This window comes from Planococcus citri, chromosome 5, assembly GCF_950023065.1.
Source record: "Planococcus citri chromosome 5, ihPlaCitr1.1, whole genome shotgun sequence".
Lineage (NCBI taxonomy): Eukaryota > Metazoa > Arthropoda > Insecta > Hemiptera > Pseudococcidae > Planococcus > Planococcus citri.
Genome location: NC_088681.1, coordinates 60,749,607 through 60,773,848, shown reverse-complemented (window position 1 = coordinate 60,773,848; position 24,242 = coordinate 60,749,607). Strand labels below are relative to the sequence as shown.

The 24,242-nt window shown below is 34.3% G+C and overlaps 1 protein-coding gene across 1 annotated transcript; it reads right to left on the bottom strand.

Moving 5' to 3' along the window:
- Window positions 1–16,570: 16,570 nt before the first annotated feature.
- LOC135848285 (uncharacterized) lies at window positions 16,571–18,762 on the bottom strand. Its single transcript, XM_065368165.1, has 6 exons — window positions 18,650–18,762; window positions 17,998–18,290; window positions 17,805–17,855; window positions 17,529–17,714; window positions 17,275–17,436; window positions 16,571–17,200 (listed from the first exon to the last, which is right to left on the bottom strand). Exons 1-6 carry the CDS (start codon window positions 18,714–18,716, stop codon window positions 16,670–16,672), a joined length of 1,290 nt encoding a protein of 429 aa, XP_065224237.1. The 5' UTR covers window positions 18,717–18,762; the 3' UTR covers window positions 16,571–16,669.
- Between the last annotated feature and the right edge of the window lie 5,480 nt (window positions 18,763–24,242).

Here is a 24,242-nt window from a genome sequence, read left to right as displayed (position 1 = left end):
GTGAGGTAATTTTTACTTTTGAGCAATGATATAAATTTTCAAAATGAAATTTTAAAAAATTAAAATAAAGGGGAAGGGATGTGCAATTTTGAATTTTTTTTGCACTGTTGGATTCTACTCGATGTGGAGGATTTTTGACAATTTTAATCTCTTACGAAAAGGCCCTAGGCAGATAAGTATGGTCGAGCGGCCCCCGGGACCTTCAGAGATGAAACTTATGTGGTGTATAGGTACCCCCAAGATAAGTATTTTCCCCAAGTTTTGGACCTCAACTCTGAGTGGTTCTTGAGTAATTCCTCAAAAATCTAAAATCGTTTTTAATTTTTTGCTCAGGATTGACTCAGCCGATTTTTTTCAAACTTGAACCAAAGTGTACGTATGCATAAGGGCTTTTCCCAAAAAAATCAACAGCCCCCTCCCCCCACTTTTCCCCCTCCAAAATTTAGATTCAATTTTTTGAGGTCCCCCTTACCACCCAAGGCCTTTTGGCACACTTTTCGAAAAATATTTTTTAGATGCAGTATTGATCCTAGAACAACATATAACTTACCCAAAATTGTACCTCGGGTGCGCCATAGTCAAATTCGACCAAAACCAACACCCCCTCACCTGTAATAAGGTTAATATGGTATCTACGCCACTACTATTGAAGTTATTTCTGGAGTATCGTTTATAATGTTGTAATTTTTAAATGAAAATTATGTTTTTGAGAGTCGTTATTCACAAATTCCCATTTAGGGGCAGCGAAGCACCCCCTCCCCCCCAATTTTGGCCGAAACTTTCAGAAAGAAACCTGGGGCATGTGACATATCGAATTATATGTTTCTGGTAACGCTGAACACGAATATGACGTCAGATTTCTCATTGGACCCCACCCACGGCCCCCAACACCTCCCCAAATGAGGTGAAAATTCAAAAATAGGGGTTTGTTCGTGCGACACATGAAATAGTATGTTTTTGGCGACGCTGAAACCAAAATATGACGTCAGATTTTTGATTGGACCACATCCATGGCCCCCAAAAAATTTTTTGGACAGTTACCCATGGGAAGAGGTTTTGGGAGCTATGGGTGACGTCAATTTGAAAAATTAAGGCTATATTCGTGTTCAGCGATATCGAAAACATACTACCTATTTCATGTGTCACCAGTCCATTTTTTTTCAGGATACTCCCCTTGGGAAGGTGCTGGGAGCCGTGGACGGAATGCAATCAAAAATATGACGTCATATTCGGTTTCAGCGTCGCCAAAAACATACTATTCCATGTGTCGCACGAACAAACCGCTTTTTTTTGAATTTTCACCTCATTTGGGGAGGTGTTGGGGGCCGTGGGTGGGGTCCAATGAGAAATCTGACGTCATATTCGTGTTCAGCGTTACCAAAAACATGTAATTCGATATGTCACATGCCCCAGGTTTCTTTCTGAAAGTTTCGCCCAAATTTGGGGGAGGGGGTGCTTCGCTGTCCCTAAATGGGAATTTGTGAATAACGACTCTCAAAAACATAATTTTCATTTAAAAATTACAACATTATAAACGATATTCCAGAAATAACTTCAATAGTAGTGGCGTAGATACCATATTAACCTTATTACAGGTGAGGGGGTGTTGGTTTTGGTCGAATTTGACTATGGCGCACCCGAGGTACAATTTTGGGTAAGTTATATGTTGTTCTAGGATCAATACTGCATCTAAAAAATATTTTTCGAAAAGTGTGCCAAAAGGCCTTGGGTGGTAAGGGGGACCTCAAAAAATTGAATCTAAATTTTGGAGGGGGAAAAGTGGGGGGAGGGGGCTGTTGATTTTTTTGGGAAAAGCCCTTATGCATACGTACACTTTGGTTCAAGTTTGAAAAAAATCGGCTGAGTCAATCCTGAGCAAAAAATTAAAAACGATTTTAGATTTTTGAGGAATTACTCAAGAACCACTCAGAGTTGAGGTCCAAAACTTGGGGAAAATACTTATCTTGGGGGTACCTATACACCACATAAGTTTCATCTCTGAAGGTCCCGGGGGCCGCTCGACCATACTTATCTGCCTAGGGCCTTTCCTAACCTAATGACCTAACGGGGAATCGAACCTGGTACCTTACGTTTTCCTAACTACCTAACTTAACTACTCGGCTATGACCACGCTACTAATAAACTAGGATTAAAAGAATATATTTGTTTGCAAACGCGTGGTGCTATTTCAAATCACGTTACTGTTTATTACGTGCAGTTTGATTGGATAGCACTTTTTCACATGTTTGTGTGTGTATTTTCTGTGTTGCCGGTATATCGTATAAAATTTCAAGGTCTAAAGTGCGTTTTTCGATTTTTGGTGAATTTTTGAAACTCGAATTTAGGCCAAAAGTGAGAGAAAAAATCAAAATTTTACCAAATTGACCAAGAAAGCTGAAATTTGGGATATACCCTATTTTCGACATGCCAAATCGATTGGAGACGGTTTCAACCCATTTTGAGCAGTTCTGGAGCCTCCAGCAGGTTTTTGAAACTCGAAATTCCCACAAAGTTCCATCAAATTGGTTTGTAAAGCTAAAATTTATTCTAAAAACTAATTTCAATACGCTACGAAGTACTGCAGGTGAATTTCAAGTCGTTTTGGATCCTCCAGCAACTGTTTGAAAATTCCTGAAGCCCCCAGCAGATTTTTGAAACTTTAAATTTTCACAAAATTACATCAAATAGAGATGGAAAGCTGAAATTTACTCTACACTCCAATTTTAACACCCTCTGAAAACGACTTCTGGTGGATTTAAAGTCATTTTACAGCCTCCAACGACTTTTTTTAACATTACTGGAGCCTCCAGTAGATTTTTGAAGATTGAAATTTCCCCAAAATTTCATCAAACCAAGATGTAGAGTCGAAATTCATTCTGCAAACTAATTTCAATACGCTACGAAGTTGACTGCTGGTGAATTTCAAGTCATTTTAGAGCCTCCAACGACTGTTTTGAACATTACTGGAGCCTCCAGTAGATTTTTGAAGATTGAAATTTCCCCAAAATTTCATCAAACCAAGATGGAGAGTCGAAATTCATTCTGCAAACTAATTTCAATGCGCTACGAAGTTGACTGCTGGTGAATTTCAAGTCGTTTTGGAGCCTCCAGCAACTTTTTGAAAGGTTGTATGACGTTTTTTTGGAAAATTGAAATTTCAAAACCATTTGAAACCATCATGTAATCTGCGAAGTAAATTTCAGCTTGCCAACTCTATTTGATAATTTAATGTTGGGGAAATTTCAAGTTCCAAAAATCTACTGGAGGTTCCAGTAATTTTCAAAAAAGTCGCTGGATGCCCTAAAATTACTTGAACCCACCTGAAGTCGTCTTCAGAGGGTGTTAAAATTGGAGTGTAGAGTAAATTTCAGCTTTACATCTCCATTTGATGAAATTTTGTGAAAATTTAAAGTTTCAAAAATCTGCTAGAGGCTCCAGAACTGCTCAAAACGGCTTGAAACCGTTTCCAATCGATTTGACATGTCGGAAATAGGGTATATTCCAAATTTCAGCTTTCTTGGTCAATTTGGTGAAATTTTGATTTTTTCCCTCAGTTTTAGCCTAAATTCGGTTTTCAAAAATTCACCAAAAATCGAAAAACGCACTTTAGACCTTGAAATTTTGACAGGTGATAAATTTTTGCATGATCTTTCGATCTACCTTTGTAAAGTTTGAAAAAGTTCGTGCAAGCCCTATGTTAAAACGCAAAATCTGCGATTTCGGCTGACCTGTCAATCAAAATTGCCGCCTTTTTGTAAGTAAGGCCACCTTTTTTTTTTGGCAAGTTTGCTTTAAAATGTTCTTCAGGATGTCCCCTTTAAGAAAAAAGCTGTCGCGGAGGATCGGCGGGGGGGGGGGGTGCAATTACTCCTATTGTCATATGCCGGACTATTAATATTGACACAGTAATTCGTGTTTTCCATGTAGTAAGAATTACTCTCACAATGCGTGATATTTACTTAGAAATAATAGTAAAAATTACTTTTATAACTGAGTAATTTTTACTTGGGCAGAATAGTGAAACTTTACTATTCGTGAATAGTAAAAATTACCGTTACAATCGCAACAGATAATACCACCTGGTGCAGTACTTTTTATTCAATCATACAATTTTATTTTTTACCAGAACAGAATAGTAAAAATTTACCATCCGTAAATAGTAAAAATTACATTGAATTTTGTGGGAAAAAATACTATACAGAAATGTAATTTTTACTTTCATCACGAATTGAACCACACGTTGAGTGATTTTTACTATGAGATTAGTAAATTTTACTATGAGGTTTGTAAATTCTACCTAATTTTGGGTAAAATATATTTTTTGGCGGACATTTATTATTTTTTAACAGGTAATTTATGTTAAAATTTTTTTCCGTGTCTTAACACCAGTCGTTTCTCCTACATCATTAACTTCTCTTACAGGTACATCGTGTAAATCGAAGGGCTCGTACTTCCAATCAGAAGGCTTTTCTTCTTCAAAAAATTTCATATTAGCTGTACTAAGAGAACAACCATACATCAATGATTTCAGTTCTGTGCCAGGTAAAAATTGCCATCCAGTTTTCGAGACGTCATCGTTGGGACAGATCTTTTGCTCGTTCGATTTAGCATTGGGATCGACATTATGCATTACAAATAAAATTCCATGAGCATAACGACGAAGAGATCTGTCAACAATTTCTATGTAGACGACTTTCCAAAAATACCTGGGAATGGGGTGTTTGTCATCATGTAGGTATATTTTTTCAGAGACATCAGTTCCATCGTAAACTCCTGTTTTCACTCCGACAACATCGATAATCTGACAAATTTAGAAATAGAAGCTTGAGTAGGAGTAATTTTTTGATTGCATTAGAAGACCAAAGTGAAAATTGCGAAAAGCTTACTTAGGTCACTTTTCGTATAAATTTTTGGTATAGAAGGGCATCAAAAGACCAATGTTAAATCACGAGTTAACTACTTACTTGGGTCACTTTTCGTGTGAATATTTCCAAAGCTTGCCATTGAGGTAACAGTTCTTTCCACATTGGAGCAGTCAAGATGTTGTGTCGTGTGGCGGATTTCCAACTGGTGAAGAAGAAATCCTCTTCGGGAGCTAGTGAAACTTTGACCACGGAAAGTTTAGTCTGTTGAAGTAGCATGTAAATTATTTCATGTTTGCAGAAACAGATTCAAAAATGAGTTCTGTGCGTTTTTATAGTTACATACTCGACTATATAATTGGTCAAGATCGTATTTGAAAATATCCTTGTCTTTCTCGTACGTTTTATTTCGATTTTCTGTGCTAATTTCGGGTGTCAGGAATTTACCAGCTCCAAGTTTATAGTAGACATTTTGGACTTGACCCAGCGTCTCTTTATATTTGAAATCAATCAGCTCGACTACTGAATAGTTCTGTGTGAATCTTTAGAATTAGCACCATAGATTCAACTATTTCATTAACTTATGTGTATTAAAACAAATGTTTCATCTTACTTCGGGAATGTCGGCGTAGATTTCACTTGGTGTTTTATTTAGTGTGAAAAGCTGTACAGATTTTTTTTTGTTTGAATACTTAATCGGACAGAACGAGAGCAGAGGGGCCCCAGGCATATTTAAATTCTTACCAAAAATCCAATCGTATTTGGCAAAAAGTCTAAATCAGGCTGGGTCATAAAAATACGCGATTTTATCAGTGTTTTTCAAGAAGGAGTTATGAGTGCTCTTTTTGATACGTTTTCTCGGATTTCAGCTGCATTTGAATCTTTTGACTGCGGGCACGCTAATGATATTGGTTTAAAAACTTTTAGGTAGGTAATGTTTTGTATGAAAACAGACGTACTTACATGAAAAGCTAGAAACCAAGTATCAAATTTTTTAAAAATATGTGCAAATGTAGTGTGAAGAATCCGCTGTATTGTTTGCAATTCGCAAATGAAAAATCATTGGGTCAATATTAACCGGCTTTGTTCGTCATCGAGTATTGTTTACAGTTGAAATGTGTTTCACGAATATGAATATGACTGTACATTGTGTACCATCTGTTCGAACAAATGTCGATTTCGTTGTTGTTGATTTTCAAGAAACTATAGCTAGGTTTGTATTCGATATTTTCGTGTCGAATATTGAAACACAAGCTGGGAATTTTCTGCAATATTCTGCTCAAATGCTCAAAATGCTCAAATTCAAGACAATTTCAATTGATTGTGCAGTATTTTATTAAATTCTGAATGAAGTGATTTTGGCTCAGTTTTATCACAATCTCGACAATTTTTCCTCATTTTCTGTGAAATTTAGGCACTTTTCGCAGTTTTTTAAAGTGACATTTACTTAAAGTACTCAGTAATTCATGCAAAATTTCATTCAATTTTGTTTACACAATTTTTGCAAGTTTCCCATTAAATTTCACAATCATTCGGTGTCAATTTGGCCGCCATGGAGATCTCTCCGTTTTTAAAATTCAAAAAATACAAAAAATCGTTATCTCATCGCATCCGAAGTTCTGCGCCCGGAGGAGGTATCGCATACCAGTCTGAATTCCTTAGCATGATTATTCGAATCAATTTGATCACTATGGAGGCCCTTAATTTTCCAAACCTCGAATAATTGAAAATACCTCGTTTTACCGTGAATGAAGTTCTGCGCCAGGAGGAGGCATCACATACCTGCCTACATTTTTTAGCATGGTTATTCGAGTCGGATTCGGATGCAATGTCTTAGGTTGACACTGAATCTCAAATCCTACCTTTTGGAACCCGGCCGCCCCCGACCCGTCCTTCCATTACACCAAAACAAAACAAAAACAGGTTGGATAGAGGCTGAAGCCAAAAAACACCCATTTTTCGAAAATGCTCCCTTCTCTCCTACAGGTGCACTTTAGTAGCCGACATTTTTTTCTCAGAGACTTACAATTAAAAATGAAGGTCTCCACTGACTAGGGTAAAAATCCTCTGGCTTTTTGCACTTTGTTTACGACAATCATTTCTTCAATACTGGGAAATCTAAAAATCTGCTTGAGGCTCTGAAGTTGCTGTGGGTAAATGGCTCTTAAAATAAAATAAATAGGTAGGTAAATGAAGTCGCTTACAGCAAAATTATTCATTGAATTATCTGAAATCAGCACAAAAACACTCACTCATTAGAAAAAAAGTTATTTGAAATGAAACAAATTTTTTCAAAATCGCCACAGAAAAATTCTTTACTCAATTGAAAATCAAATTTCTCAATCAGTCCTCAGAAAAAAAAACGTCGAAAAAAATCATACAGTATTTTTCAAATATTTAATTTGAAAATTGTTTTGAAAACTTTCAAAAAAATACGATTCCATGATCCCAAAAATTATTTTAGAAATTAAAAAAATCAGTTCCATAATTTTAAAAAAAAAAAAAAAAAAAAAATTCTACAGGTAGCCACCTATGAAAGTATCAAAAAAAAACATGGATTTTTTTTCAACTACCTATCTATTCCAAATAAATGGCTCACAAATTATGTAAATTTTGGACAAGAATGTAGATTTCGATATTATGTATTCCAAAAAAGTGAGTTGAAATTTTTTACGATCGAAAAAATCCATTGGCTAATAAAATTGGGTACACTTTGGAATAAAATGTCTTCATAAAAGCACATTGAATGTCTGTAATTATGCAAAACTTGAGTTCTTTTAGAAAGTTTGATTAAATGTTCCTCAAACAATTTTTTCAGTTCAAAAATTATATCGAAGATTGGAACGTTGCAAAAAATATTTTAATCAAACTCGAATCATTGAAACTTTTAGTCACTCAAAAAATTCAAATTTGTTTCCAGTATTTTGAAAAACCCACTCAAAGTAATAGTTCTGTATTAATCAACTTTGTGGGAATTCGTACTAAAGAAATCACAAAGGTTGGAGGTCATGGAAAATTTCTTTTTAAAAATAGAATGCCTACCTACATATTTAGAACAATTTTGACGCAAGAGCAGAAAGTTTTTCGAATAAGCTGAGTGATTTTTTTTTGATATTGTTTTTCGATAATGTTTACATAGATCGTTGCTTTCAAATTTTATAGTTAATTATGAAATTTTGAGCTTTATTCACCTTGAAATTTCAGTGTTGAGCTCTTAAATTTTTACTAATTTTGAATCTCCTGTATATTGCGCAGAAAATTATTTATTTTTCTTAAAATAAACATTGATAATTTTTGTATCTATATATTAGGTACCTATATTCAAAAATCCCTTAAATCTAATAACTCAACCAAAAAAAGGCGATTTTGAAAGTCATGTCTTTCGATTTCGCTTTAATTTTCTTTACAATATATACCCATCCAGTAAGTAAGAACCCCGCAATTAGTTTTCCATTATTTTCACATTGTCTCGAAAAACTCAACTTCAGCAGCCCATTCCTCCAAAACTATACGCTACTTTGATCAAAACTGATTTCACAGTTCGAAAGGGCATTGCATTTAAAACTTTTTAAGCATTTTGAAATTTTCAAAAGTTGAAAGTTTATTTTTCAAATTGAAAGTTCAAATTTCAAAATGGCGCTGTAAGTGAGAGCTACCATTTTAAATTTATTTGAAAAAATTTCCATTGATGTACCTTTTGATGTTTTTTCGAAATATTTAGGTCTCGAGATGATATCTCTTGATTGGAGGGAGCACCCCCACCCCCAATTTTGGGTGAAACATTCGAAACAAAAAATGGGGCATGCGATATATCAAATTCTATGTTTTCAGTGACGTTAAACACGATTATGGTGTCAGATTTTGGATAGAACTCCATCCATGGCCCCCAGCACCTCCCCAAAGCGGGTCACCCTCTAAAAAATGGTTACATTCGTGTGACACATGAAATAGTATGTTTTCAATATCGCTGAACAAGAATTTAGCCATAGTTTTTTGAATCGACCTCACCCATGGCCCCCAAAGTCCAAAAAAATTGTTGGGGGCCATGGATGAAGTCCAATCAAAAATATGACGTCATATTCGTGTTCAGCGTCACCAAAAACATACTATTCCATGTATCGCACGTACAAAACACTTTCTTGAACTTTTACCCCCTTTGGGAAGGTGCTGGGGGCCATGGATGGAGTCCTATCAAAAATCTGATGTCATATTCGTGTTCAGCGTCACCAGAAACATACAATTTGATGTATCACATGCCCTAGATTTTCTTTCAAAAGTTTCACCCAAAATTGGGGGATGGGGTGCTCCGTCTCCATCAAGAGATCCCATCTCGAATTTTAAATATTTCGAAAAAACATTAGAAGGTTCATCTATGGAAATTTTTTCAAAATTTTAAATAGTAGCTCCCACTCACAGCGTCATTTTGAATTTTGAGCTTTCAATTTGAAAGTTCAACTTTCAACTTTTGAAAATTTCAAAATGCTCAAAAAGTTGTAATTGCAATGCCCTTTCAAACTGTGAAATCAGTTTTGATCAAAGTATCATAGTTTTGGAGGAATGGGCTGCTGAAATTGAGTGTACTTTTTCTACCTCTTATTCTGCTTTTTATTGTATCCTTTGCTTTTTTGCCAGAATAAAGAAGTCACTTTAAAAAAATGTCAAGATTGTAAGAATGTCTCACTTTAGTTACGTAAAATTATTGTCAAAACGTCTCAACTTTTTCTAAAATTATTCAAAAAAAAAAGCACCTCCCCCAAAATTGTGAAAAAGTCCTAGGGCTTTGATTTTCACCAAAATTGTTTCAAGTAAGAAGTTTTTGCTTTTTTGCCTCAATATTCAAAAAGGGAACACAAGTATTGATTTTTACCAAAATATCCGAAAAAGATGTCAATTTTTGTAAAAAAAAAAAAAAAAAAAAAAGCAATAAGGTTATAATGGAATGAGAGCAATGTCCGAATGTGATCTACCTAATTGAATTCAGTAATTATAGCCACCATGTTTGCAGTCATTTGTCGTTTATTCTTACCAAAATGGGTTGTATTCGTGACAACGATGACAAAAATGCACCAAAAGATTCCTTCACTCGAATTCATGTTCGCTTTCCAACGACATGCAGTTGGTTTAAAAAATTTCAATGTTTTTATGAGAACAGACGTAGAAGTGCGTGAAAAGCTGGAAACCAAATATTCAAATTTTTTAAAAAATACTTATGTGGAAATGTAGGTAGGTAGTGTGAAGTAAGTATTCGCTATATTGTTTGCGATTCGTTGATGAAAGAACATTGGATCAATATTACTCAGCTTTATTCGTCATCTATGTAGTACATACCTACATAGGTGTTGTTTACTGTTGAAGTGTGTTTCAAGAATATACATACATATGACTATGACTTTACATTGTGTACCATCTGTTGTACGAAATATCGTTTTTGTTGTTCTTGATTTTCAAGACGCTATGGCTGTATTCGATATTTCTTTTCGAATATTGAAACACGTCGCAAATTTTTTAGCCATATCCCATATCTACTTACTTCTTCACAATGATTTTTATTAAAAATTAATAAATGAAGTTTTGAAAAAAAACACACATTAATTTTTCCTAAAATAAACATGGGTATAACTTTTTAGCTAAGTGCCTGATATGTAAATTTAAAACCCCTTAAATATAATATTACGAGTAAATCACCTATTTTCATTTTGTTGTTTTTTTGGTAGATTTCTAATTTGGTTCCACACTGAGAACAAAAAGTACCGAACTTCAACTATTGTAATTTTTTTGCTTTCTCCAATTTCTCCATTTCATCCAACACATTTATTCTTTTAGTACTAATCAGTTCTCCTTCATCATCAACTTCTTCTGCAGGTAAATCGTGTAGATCGAAAGGGTCAAAGACCCATCCAGAGTAAGGAGGCCTTTCTTGAAAAAATTTCATATCATCTGTAGTAATTAAACAACCATACATCAATGATTTCAACTCTGTGTCAGGTAAAAATTGCCATCCAGTTTTTGAGACATCATCGTTGGGACAGATCTTCTGCTCGTTCGATTCAGCTTTGGGATCAACGTTATGCATTACGAATAAGATACCATGAACATAATCACGAAGGGATTCGTCCATAACTTCTATGTAGATGGTTTTCCAAAAATACTTGGGGATGGGGTGTTTGCTATCGTCTAAATATATTTTTTCAGCGTCATCAGTTCCATGGTAAACTCCTGTTCTTATTTTGACAACATCGATGATCTGACAAATTTAAAAATAAAAGCCTGAATAAGAGGAACTTTTGGATTGAATCAAAAGACCAAATTTAAAATTGTGGAATGCTTCCTTGGGTCATTTTTCGAATAAATTTTTGGTATACCTACCTAGAAGTGCATCAAAAGACCAAAGTTGAATTACGAATTACTCACTTGGGCCACTTTTCGTGTGAATATCTCCAGAGCTTGCCATTGAGGTAACAGTTCTCTCCACATTGGAGCAGTCAAGATGTTGTGTCGTGTGGCGGTTTTCCAATTGCTGAAGAAAAAATCCTCCTCGGGGGCTAGTGAAACTTTGACTACCGAAAATTTAGTCTGTTGAAGTAGCTTGTAAATTATTATTCCAAGTTTGGAGAAGCAGATTTAAAAATGAGTTCTCTATATTTTTACGGTCACGTACTTGACTATACTCGTATAACTGGTCAAGGTCGTAATTGAAAATATGCTCGTCCTTCTCGTACTGTTTGTTTAGATCTTCTGTGCTGATTTCGGGTGTCAGGAATTTACCAGCTCCAATTTTATAGCGAACATGTTGGACTTGAGCCAGCGTCTCATTATATTTGAATTGAATCAGTTCGACTACTGAATAGCTCTGTGTGAATCTTCAGAATTAGCACCATAGGTTCTACTTTTTGATCAATTAAGTACATATGTGTATTAAAACGAATGTTTCATCTTACTTCGGGGACGTCAACGTAGACTTGCCCTGGTTTTTCATTTGGTGTGAAAAGCTGTACAGATATTTTTGGTTTGCATACTTGAATAGAACAAAACGAGAGGAGAGAGGCCCAAGGCATATCGAAATTCTTACCAAAAATCCAATAGCATTGGGCACATAGTGGTCGTGAAGAGATTGAGTCATGAAAACACGCGATTTAATTGGTGTTTTCCAAGAAGGAATGACGAATGCTCTTTCCGATATTTTCTGTTGGATTACAACATCTGTTGAATCTTTTGACCATGGGCATGCTAATAATATATCCCTGCCGTATACATGTATTACCACGAATTGTTCATGTGCTACATCATACTGCACATCGTATATTAAATCATACTCGATCATGAGTGGTGATTTTCTCATAAATAAAGGTTCGTATTCGTATTGACCAAAAGCTGCAAAAGAAGAAACAGTTCATTCAAAATTTCATCCTAAGCTTTCGTTTTCTGAAAAACTTATTGCTTATAAAATCATAAAAAGTCAAGAAATTATTTTTTTTTCCTACTGCTCAAAGTCCTCAATGTGCTTTTTTTTCTTGTATCCTCTACTTTTTTGCCAGAATATCCAGAAAATGTTGATTTTTGTTCCTGATCTAATTGCCAAAGAAGCCATGTTATTTTTTATTTTTTTTTTAAATTACCGAAAAAGGTACGTTTTTTGTCAAGATTGTCAGAGAGACTCACTTTTGTTAAAATTCTCAAAAAGTGCTAATTTAACTTTTCTTAAAAGTATTCAAAAAAAAAAAAAAAAAAAACATTTTGCTCAGAAATTTTTAAAAGTCCTAATTTTTACCGTATTAATTTTTACCAAAATAGCCGAAAAAGATCTCTATTTTGTAAACATTTTCAAAAAACCTTTTTTCAACAAAATTGCCAAGAAAGGTCGCATATGGTATTTTTGCCAAAAGCCCACATTTTTGTCAAATTTTGCTAGTTTTTTTTTTTTGCCAAAACTGTTGGAAATGACTTTTTTTTTGCTAAAATTTCCGGTTCGACTGTTTAGAATTTTCTCAGTCAACATTTGTAATTTCCCGTTTGCTTTTCAATTACGCTTACCCTTGAATAAACGTACCTAGTTGGTATTTGAGGGGTCTAAAAAATTAGTAGACATGGCCTGAAAAACGGAGAAATGTCAGAGGAAATCACTGCTTCAAAACACGGACAGTCTGGACAGTCTGGACAGTGGACAGTGGACAGTGAATACCCTCTTATCACTTGAAAATTTTTCCAATTTTCTCCTCCTAATTTTTTTGGACCCCCTAAAGATAAATTTTAACGAAACATTTCATTCCTCTTCTTCTTTAGGGCCAGATAAATTTTATTTTGAAATCTTGAAATTTAGAAACCTTGCCTCTAGGTTTGTAGTCATGTATTTTGTCTTTTATTCTTACCAAAATGTGTTGTATTCATGACGACGACGATGACAAAAATGCACCAAAACATTTCCCCTCTTGAATACATGTTCGCTTTGCGACGAATGTTGGTTTCAAAACTGTTATTGTTTTTATAAGAACAGACCTCTGTGAGAACCAAAAAACTATTGAATTTTTTTCTAATGTTGAAATGTTGTGTGAAGGTTTCGCAGTACCTTATTGTTTGCGAATGGCAAATGAGAAAACATTGAGTCAATATTACTCAGTTTTATTCGTCATCGAGTATTGTTTACAATTGAAATGTGTTTCGCGAATATGCATACATATGACTTTTCATTGTGTAGGTACCATCTGTTCGACGGAATATCGTTTTTGTTGTTGTTGATTTTCAAGAAGCTAGTGCTGTATATTTGATATTTCTTATCGAATATTAGCTTACCTACTTCTTCACAATGATTTTTATTAAAATTATTAAATGGAGTTTGAAAAAAAAACATCATAGCATAACAATAGCTGCTTACTTACTCACAAAAATTTAAATTTGAGAATCCAATCTCGCACAATTTCTTGCAAAAAAAAAACAACGGGAGGGTTCTCGCAATTTTTTGGCAATATACGTATTATAATGAGCGTTTTTTTCAATCATTCTCTTAAAAATGAGATTTATTCCCAAATTTTGATAGAAATTATAAAAGTTGTCAAGTATTGTTTTTCGCCAAAAATTACTCCAGATGTTGTAAGGAGCAGATATGCCTTAACTCCGTAGAGAGGAAGTACAATAACCTCTCGTCGGAGGTTATATCATTACCCATCTTTCGAAGAAGTTTAATGTACTTCTCCTACATTTCCGGAGCCCAAGGTAACGTATACGAATATCTCCGAGCGTAGGTCGCTCCAAGCTCGGATACATACCCTTGAACTTTCGACTATATAATCTCATGCACAGACCATACTCCTTCTTCTCAATTTTGGAAAAGTGTTACTTACAGTGAATCTCTGCCAGTCTGCTTCACAGGCCGGACTTTGAAATATTTTCATAAAAAGTGTAATGTAACGTAAATTCTCTCACTAAGTATGAGCCCCCTTAAGGATGGTTCTGTGCTTCGTTTCGGCAATCGCGTACGCTAATTCGATGTTCGGTTCCTACCCTCAGTAATTAACGCCGATTAATCCCTTATGGATCTAATCCGCCCGCTTTTTGATATAACCCATCGCGAGGTTAATATGTTTCTTTTTAATGTGAACATTGATTACGTTATGTCGATTAATCAATGGTGCTCTGGAAGCATCCCTTTTCGTTCCGGATCTAAGGGATGGCGACCCAATTGAAAGTGTATCTAAATCCAATACCCTGCGACGTGCTTAGTATTAGTAGCACCCCGACGAGCAGGGAACGTGTACAGTGTTGAGGCAGGAGATGTATCCTAGATCCTGTCCGGGTTGCATTCGCCCTATCTAATTAAAAGGTAAAATGAATCATCCCCTTTTAATTGATATGCTTAATCTAGACCAAGTATTAACCTACTTTTTGAGTTATATCTATCCAAACTGCTTTTCTACTAGTTTAGTCTAGCTTTAGATATTTTATATCTATTTATACAATAATTATGACTTCGAACCCCATAATTATTACAAGTCCACTATTGTCTTATGTATTAAAATATTATATATAAAGCAATTGTGTTGTGTTTTATTTCCACACGTTAATGAGAAATTATATGTGTACATAGGGTATTCGTTTTGATCTGTACAAGCACCTATTGAGCTAGCATGGTGCAGGAAAATATCTCCTTAGGGATATTTCTCAGAAAATTAGCAGGTAGAAAGTATTATTATAAACCCACCAGATAGTCTTTCTCATCTACTTCAACTTACCCCGATCATTACCAATCTCACTATATCAATGTTTACTTTTGTCACATTTTTGTCTCAAAAAACCGTCAAATTTTCCAAGTCTTGTTTTTTGTCAAAATTGTAAAAATTTTATTTTTTTTCCAAAAAAGTTAAGAATATGCAGGGTTGTGCCGTAGAATACACCATGTAGAATACATGGGCATTCTACGCAAAAAAATAGCACGTGTAGAATAGCCTGAAACAAGTGTAGAATGCGTAGAATGCGTAGAATGCGTAGAATACAACGTAGAATAAACATGCAGATTATTTTTATTTTTTCAAAATACTTATATTTTTTTCATTTTTTACATCATTTATTTTAATGCTGGTATGTAAAAAAATGAAATGGTAATAGTAAGGTTAAAAAAACAAAATAAAAGGAACAACAAGCTAAAAAAAAACGAAATAGTAACAGTATAAGGTAAAGAACAAGAACAAAATAGTAACCAGCAACGTATTTCAAATCACCTGCTTTTCCTGTAGTTTTTATAATTTTGAAATTAAGCTCACCTAACACAGCTTCATTCGGCTTCGGCATTATGATTACTAGTCTTATCACTTTTTCTGTTCAGTTCGTACCTAAGTCTATTGATTTCTTTTCTCAAATCAAATTCTTAATTGTTATAATCAATTTATATAATTCAAAAGAAGAAAACCCAAATTCATATTTCAAATTTCATTTCCTGAACAAAAAAGTTGAACTTTCATTTTTCAAAAGTGCATTTTTGGTAAATAAACAATTTGTTTGGCTTTCAGATGGGTGGTTTTGTTGCATTCTACGCATTCTACACATTCTACACCGTATTTTACGCATTCTACGCGCATTCTACGCATTATACGCATTTTACGCATTCTACATCAAATTTTACGTATTCTACACCAAAATGTAGAATAGGCTATTCTACGCGTAGATGCCCAACCCTGAGAATATGTAGGTCTAACTTCTTTGATAAAAAAAATTGTGAAAGCATTTTACTTCTTTTTCCAAAATTTGAGCACCAACCGTGTTTACTTTTTAGCCAAAAAATTATCCAAAAAGTTTCATTTTTAAAAAAAATTTGAGCTGACTCTCCGAAATTGCTTAAATTTTGTATTTTTTATAAAATTAGAGTATCAATTGCTTTGGTGCTTTTAGGACATTTTTGGTCGAATTTCTCAAACATTCAATTACTTTTGAGTTCTCTGTAATTTTTTAAGGGAATTCAAATCAGCTTTTGACCAATTACGCTTATATAATTATATCAGAACTTCGCCAACTTTTGGTTATTTTCAGAAATTTTCAGTCAAATTTTACCGTTGTTTGTAAAAATTTTTTTTTGCAAGTTTCTCATTAAATTTCACAATCCTTGAATAATTTTCATTTTATTCAACTTTTTTTTGTGATATGTATTTCAATTTTTGATGGTTTTTACGGAATTTCAGTAAACTTTCGTCAGCACTCGAGTTTTCACAAAAACTACCTAGTACAAATGGTTTATTTTAAAATAACTTTATTTATTACAATTATTCTTATTTTAATTATAGGTAGGTAATGAACGCTAAATAACACGAAAAATTACGAATTGTCTACAACTTGGACAATGTAAAATTCTCACCCTCCTGTTTGGCGTTCTCCAATTTTCCCATTTCTTCCAAAACATTAATTTCTTTAACACCAGTTGTGTTTCCTCCAGCATCGGTTATTCTTACAGGCACTTTGTTCAAATCAAATGGTTTATAGCCAAATATAGAATTCATTTCTCTTTCTTGGAAAAATTCTAAATTTTTTTTATTTAAAAAACAAGCATACATCAGAGATTTCATTTGAAAGTTATCAGGTAGAAATTTCCATCCTGTTTTCGAAAGATCATCGTTAGGACAGATCTTTTCTTCGTCCGATTTAGCAAGAGGGTCGACATTATGCATTACGAATAAGATTCCGTGGTCGTGATGTATAAAAGATGGCACAACAATTTCTATGTAAATGGCTTTCCAGAAATACTTGGGTATTGGGTGTTTTTCATCGTGTAAGAAGATTTTTTGAGGAGAGCGACCAAATTTGGGTTTTGCAGTGAGCGTTTCGTAAACTCCTGTTTTCACTCTGACTGAATCAATAATCTGCAAATTTTGTGGTGAAATTTTTAGCATAGAATGGGCATCAAAAGACCAATGTTGATTCACGAATTACTCACTTGGGCCACTTTTCGTGTGAACATTTCCAGAGCTTGCCACTGAACTAGCAGTTGTTGCCACATTGGAGCGGTCAAAACATTATGTTTTGAGGCGGATTTCCAATTAGAGAAGAAAAAATCTTCTTCGGGTGCTAGTGGGACTTTAACCATGGGAAGGAAGGTCTGGTGACATTTGAAAATAAATTTAATTTGTGAGATGATGTTATTCTGCTGGTGTGTGGAAGATGAAAAATGAGTTACTTTAATGTACAGACCCGAAAATATAAGTCGTCGAGATCGTATCCAAAAATATCTGAATTCTTTTGGTACTCTTTGGTTTTATATTCGCCACTGATTTCGTGTTTCAAAAATGTACCAATTCCGAGACGATATTCAACGCATTTAATTCGAAGCAGCGTTTTGTCAAATTGGAAACGAATTATTGAAACTACTGTATGGAGCTGTGTGAATATTTAGACTTGTTTGGTGAAAATTATATTTTTTAAGAATATAGTATTGTGTTTGAATGGACACTGTATCTTTGTACTTACTTCAGGTACATCTTCGTAATTACGAGGATGTTCTTCGGTCGGTGTAGAAATCTAAAAAATACGAGACCATTTCACTGTATGATTTTTGAGGACTTAGTTATTCATAAAAATTATCTCGTTCTGTTCAAAAATTTACCTACTGGTTGGTTTAACAAAAAAATCAAGTACAGGCGTAATGTTTCAATTTTCTCACCATAAATCCGATGACGTCCGGTAGCATGTTCCGAGCCGTGGTTTTGAAAACTCGCGATTTAATCGGAGTTTGGCAATCAAGACTGTAAGGAGCCTTCTTCTGTAAATTGTTTCGTATTTCAAGAGATTTTAAATCATCCACTTGCGGGCATGCTACGAATACTACATCGCCGAAAGGTTCTATCACAACGAGTTGTTTGTTTGCGTCGTCTTCGTATTCCACATCGTATATTAAATAGTAATCGTTACCAACGTACGATTTTGATATGTACAAGGGTTCGTATTGACCGAAAGCTGCAAGAAAAAAACACATTTTATTGTACTTTGAGTAAACAGTGGATTCTGGCTGATAATGGAGATTTTTTAATACATTTTTGAAAGCTGCTAGTGAGACTAGCATGAAAGTTTCTAAGAGGCAGAATACAGGATTTTAAGAAATTCAGCCGATTTTCATACATGGATGTAGGAAAAGTTGCGTTGCAATATATTTCAAGGAATTGCGATTCATTTTTATTCTTTAGTCTTGTATTCAGGCTTTTTTTTTTTTTTTTCAATGTTCTGAATGTGGCAATTATAGGGAGCCGAAATCACCTCGAACTTCTAAAAGATCTCCTTGTCAGCTTCCTAGAGCTATTAGTTTTGTTCATTCTTACCAAAGTGGGTGTTGGTAAATGCAGTGATGATGAAAATGCAGAACACAACTATTCTATTCGAATCCATTTTTGCCACTAAAAAGATCGTTCGAAAAATTCTAATGTTTCAGTCAGAACAGATGTCTATGAGAATCAGAAAAAATAAATAAATGTATTATGCGATTTAGGTAGATCGTGTGAAGGATACGATGTTGTTCGCGATTAGCAAATAAAAAAACCTGTGTTAGTTTAATATTGCTTCGTTCGTTCGTCATCGAGCATTGTTTACAGTTGAAGTACGTAAGTACACAATATGTTTTTACGACTGTGCTGCCGTTTCTTAAGGCAAATTTTTCCTTGAAAAATTCATCGATATTTTCGATTTTTAAGAAGGTTGCGTCATCCCTACTGACAATTTTACTAGCATAATGCTAGCATAACTAGCATGAGAGTAGCATGGCTAGCAGATTTTGGTAGCACCTGTTCAAAATGGTGCAACCAATGCTAGCATTAATATGCTAGCATGTTGCTAGAATAATGCTAGCAGGTGGGTGGTCATTAAAGTCACAAAAAGTCATAAAAAAGTCAATGTCGTGAAGATTAGATCATTTTCTAAGTTCAACTTTAAAGAAGGTCGAACTTGAAATTTTTGGACATTTCAATGCTAGAAAAATGCTAGCATACTCCTAGTGAAAAGCTAGCATGAATTGCTAGCATGGCTGATGAGCTAGCGTAATACTAGCAAAAAATGCTAGCTTTATGCTAGCTTTGATTTGCTAGCAAATTTGCTAGTAAGGTGTTCAAAATGGTGCCAGAGGTGCTAGCAAAAATGCTAGAATCACTGCTAGCAAAATGCTACAGAATTTTGTCAATAGGGATTTTGAATTTTTGACCCATTTTCATCAAAAGAGCCCTAATTCCTTCTCGCTCCTTCTACATACAAAATAAATAAGTACCTAAGCAAAACTAATGTGAATATACTGTTTTTTGTCAAAACCATCGGAAAAGTTCTTTTTTCTGTCTAAAGTGCTATGAAGAGTCTTGTTTTATGTTAAAAAAGTCTCTTCTTTTTTGGACGTTTTCAAATTTCTTCCATCATTATTATCTAGTAATTTGCCATAATGTTTTTTTAATTTTTCCAAATCTCTTCAAAAATGAAAACCTTTTTGCCTCAAAATATTCTTGCTCAAATAAATTATTAAGCTACCCTCCAACAAGCTTACTCCTCTCACCTTGTTGATACATGATGAATTGGGAAAATTAAAATCTTGCACGACAAAGATAGATCGAAAGTGCAGGAAAAATTTATCACCTGTCAAAATTTCAAGTGCTAAAGTGCATTTATTTTGATTTTTGGTGAACTTTTTAAAAATCAAATTTTATGCCAAAAATGAGGAAAAAATCAAAATCTGACCAAATTGACCTAGATAGCTGAAATTTGGGATATATCCTATTTTCGACCTGCCAAATCGATTGGAAACTGTTTCCAGCCATTTAGAGTAGTTCTGAAGCGTCCAGCTGATTTTTGAAACTTGAAATTATTACAAAATTTTATCAAACGGATATGAAAAGTCAAAATTTACTTTTCACTCCAATTTTAGCACCCTCTGAAAACGACTTCAGGTGGGTTCAAGTCATTTTGGGGCCTCCGGCGACTTTTTGAAAATTTCTTGGAGTCTCCAGCAGATTTTTGAATCTTGAAATTTCGACAAAATGTTATTTTCAACTACATTTGATGAAATTTTGTGGAAATTCAAATTTCATAAAAATCGAATTTCATCAAATGCAGCTGGAGGGCTGACAATGAGATTTATTCTGCAAACTAATTTAAAATTGCTATGAAGACGACTGCAGCTAGGTGGATTTCAAGTAGTTTTGGAGCTTCCAGCGACTTTTTAGAAATTACTGGAGCTTCCAGTAGATTTTTGAAACTTGAATTTCTACAAATAGTCCAGTCATTTTAGCAAAATTTTTAGTCGAACCTCAAAAAAATTGGGGGAAAGCTGAATTTCACATGCCAGCTAACCCCGCAAGAGGTCATTAACCTTTGCCGATTCAGGGTTTTCGGCTATATCGCCGAAATGAGGGGCCCAAGACGAAAAATGTTCGAACAAAAATTGTTCTACGCTAAATTTCCTATCAGCATGATCATTTCAGCTTTTCCCAAAATGGAGATTTCACTCTTACTGAGGAGGTGGTAAAGTTGCCAATTTTATGAAAATTGTTTTAGAAAATGAAAATCGACAATTTAAAACGTGTCGTGTACTTGATTCACGGTAGACTCAAAAATATTTTGACCAAAGTTGCACACCGCAACTTGTCTGCAACCCCCGCAAGAGGTCTTTAACCTTTATCAATCTACGTTTTTCGGTTATATCGCCGAAATGAAGGGTCCGAGGGAAAAAAGTGATTCAACTAAAATTATTCTACGTACGTCAAATTTCCTATAAGCATGGGCAGTTCAATTAAAATAATTATATTTTTCGATTTTTGGTGAATTTTTAAAAATCAAATTTTGGTCAAAAATGAGAAAAAAACAAGTAGATTTCAAGTCGTTTTGGAGCCTCCAGTGCATTTTCGAAATTTGAAATTTCCACAAAATTTCATAAAATGCAGTTGGAAAGCTAAAATTTATTCTGTAAACTAATTTCAATACGCTAGGGAGTCAACTGCAAGTAGATTTCAAGTCGTTTTGGAGCCTCCAGCGACTTTTTGGAAATGACTGGAGCCTCCAGCAGATATTTCAATGCTCGAAATTTCCATAAAAATTTACCAAACAGAGTTGGAAATCCAAAATTCACTGTGTACTCCAATTTCAATGCGCTATCAAGTCGACTGCAGCAACGGTTCAAGTGATTTTGGAGCCTCCAGCAACTTTTCGAGAATTCCTGGAGTGTCCAACAGATTTTAAAAACTTGAAATTTCATTTTTTTTTTAAACAGTTGGAAAGCTAAAATTTACTCTGTATACTCGTACAACTAATTTCAATACACTATGAAGTCGACTACCGATAGATTTCAAGTTGTTTTGGAGCCTCTAGCAGACTTTTAGAAACTTCTGTTTTTTAAAATATGCCACAAAATCTATCCGGATCAACTTTCGGCTTTCCAACTCCATTCGATGAAATTTTGTAGAAATTGCAAGTTTCAAAAATTTACTGGAGGCTCCAGTAATTTTCAAAAACTCGCTGAAGGCTCCAAAACGACTTGAAATCTCTTTGCGGTCGATTGCCTAGCGTATTGAAATTACATATTAGTTTACAGAATGAATTTTAGCTTTCCAACTGCTTTTGATAACATTTTCTGGAAATTTCAAGTTTCAAAAATGCGCTGGAGGCTCCAGAACTGCTCAAAACGGGTTGAAATTGTTTCCAATGGATTTGGTAGGTCGAAAATGGCGTATGTCTCAAATTTCAGCTGTATACCTCAGTTTGGTAACATTTTGTGTTTTTTACCTCATTTTTGGCAAAAATTTGATTTTTAAAAATTCACCAAAAATCGAAAAATATATTTTAATTCAACTGCCCATGCTTATAGGAAATTTGACGTACGTAGAAGTGTATTAAATAAGGGTAAGGTGCCCTAATGCCGACCACTACTCTAATTCCGACCACCTGCCGATTTCATTCAAATGATACCGGAAATTTTCCGGAAAAAATTTATTTCTATTCCTTTTTTACAGACAAAACGAATGACACCAAAATCGTAACCCTAAAACCAAAATTGAATGAGATAGAGCAGAAAATTGGTTTTGAAGGGTCAAAAACTTTTTGGCGCCTCTCACATTCCGTTTTATGACTTCGGTGATTTATGTGATTTTAATTATGTAAGGTATCTTTAGAGAATAAAAAAAGACGAGGAATTCAATGAAATAAGAATTTTTCAAATTTGACGAGGGTAAGTTAAAAAATTTCTCAAAAAAATTTTTTTTTGAAAAGTGCTCTAATGTCGACCACCTCATATTTCTCCTAAATTACAAGCAAATCACATTACCTATACCTACCTATTCGGGCGGATCTGAAAAATTTACGCAATCTTTGATTTTTCTGAAAATTAATATATTATGTTGAAGATTTGGAGTTGAAATGGCCCCAAAAAAATTTTCAGTTTTCACCTGCCCCTGCTGTGGAACAGTGGTCTCTCAAAGTAGGGTCATTTTGAAAAAAAAAACACTTGGAATGCTCTCGAAAAATCAGTATGTCTATAGCTATTGCTTAAATGAATGATAAAGTTATGAAAAGTATTTTAATTACTCGCAAAAAAATTGATTTTGTACTTCTTTTTACACATTTTATTTTTCAATTTCGGGGGTGGTCGGAATTAGGACCCAAAAATTTGGAATTCAATTTTTGAGTTGTTGAGGAAAAGCTTTTGTAAAAACTTTAGAAATTTATTGATGTCAATGAGCTTTTGGCATGTGTTGGGGGAAGGATCAAGGTGTATTTTAAGCCATTTCCGGGATTTCTATCTCAAAACGTGTTCATTTGGCAGCCAAAAGAAAAAATGTGGTCGACATTAGAGCACCTTACCCTTAGTAATCGTAAGTGTAGAATGCTTTCGTTACGTACAAGGGTTCGTGTTGACCGAAAGCTGCAGGTGAAAAAAACACATATTATTATACATACTTTGAGTGAACTGTGGATTCTGGCTCTGGCTGAAAAGAAGATTGTTTATAAGTTTTTCAAGGCAGGCGAGACTGGCATAGAACTTAGAAGCTTCTAAAATGAAAATGCAGAACAAAACCATTCCACCCGAATTCACCAATTTTTTTCCTCTATTTTTGACATGCTGAGTCGATTGGTGATGGTTTCGAGGAGCCATTCCAGGGCCTCTAGCAGATTTTCATTTTTTTTTTTTTTTTTTTGTTTTTTTATTTCTTCAAGAATAATTAAATTTTGGCCCAAAATTGAATTTTCAAAAAATTATCAAAAATGTAAAAATGGATTTCAAACAAGATGAAATGTTGTTTGGTGGTGTATTTTTTGATCCTCTTTAGATTCTCCTTTGTTCGATTCAAAAATTTCCATCCCGGTTGGAATACTTCCCTTGTGAGTTAGTTGGCAGTCATTTGTTTGTTTATTCTTACCAAAATGAGCTCTATTCACGATGACGATGATAAAAATGCACCACAAGATTCCTTCACTTGAATTCATGTTCGCTTTGCAATGATACGTAGACGTAGGTACCTAGTTGGTTTGAAAAATATCAATGTTTTTATGAGAACAGACCTCTGTGAGAACCAAGAAACTATTAATTTTTATACTGTTGAAATGTCGTATGAGGTTTCGCAGTATAGGTACCTTATTGTTTGCGATTCGCAAATGAAAAAATACTGGGTCAATATTACTCAGCTTTACTCATCATCGAGTTCTGTTTGCAGTTGAAATATGCTTCACGAACATGCTCGTGACTACGAACAAACTTTTCGACGAAATAGGTACCTATAACCTATGTATGGTTTCTGTTGCTGTTGATTTTCAAGAAGGTAGGTTTGTTTTCGATGTATCGAATCGAATATTGAAACACGTTGGATGACAAATCATGCAATAAGTTGAGTACAAATTTTTTTAGCTCAGTTCGTTACAATGATTTTTATTAAAATGAAATTATTATAT

Excerpts from the sequence above, each read along its gene's own strand:
- LOC135848285 (XM_065368165.1), bottom strand. The coding sequence starts at position 18,716 with ATGGATTCGAATAGAATAGTTGTGTTCTGCATTTTCATCATCACTGCA. Across the intron at positions 17,856-17,997 it reads CGGACGTCATCGGATTTATG|ATTTCTACACCGACCGAAGA; the intron begins GTGAGAAAATTG and ends CGTATTTTTTAG. Across the intron at positions 17,437-17,528 it reads TCGACGACTTATATTTTCGG|ACCTTCCTTCCCATGGTTAA; the intron begins GTCTGTACATTA and ends AAATGTCACCAG.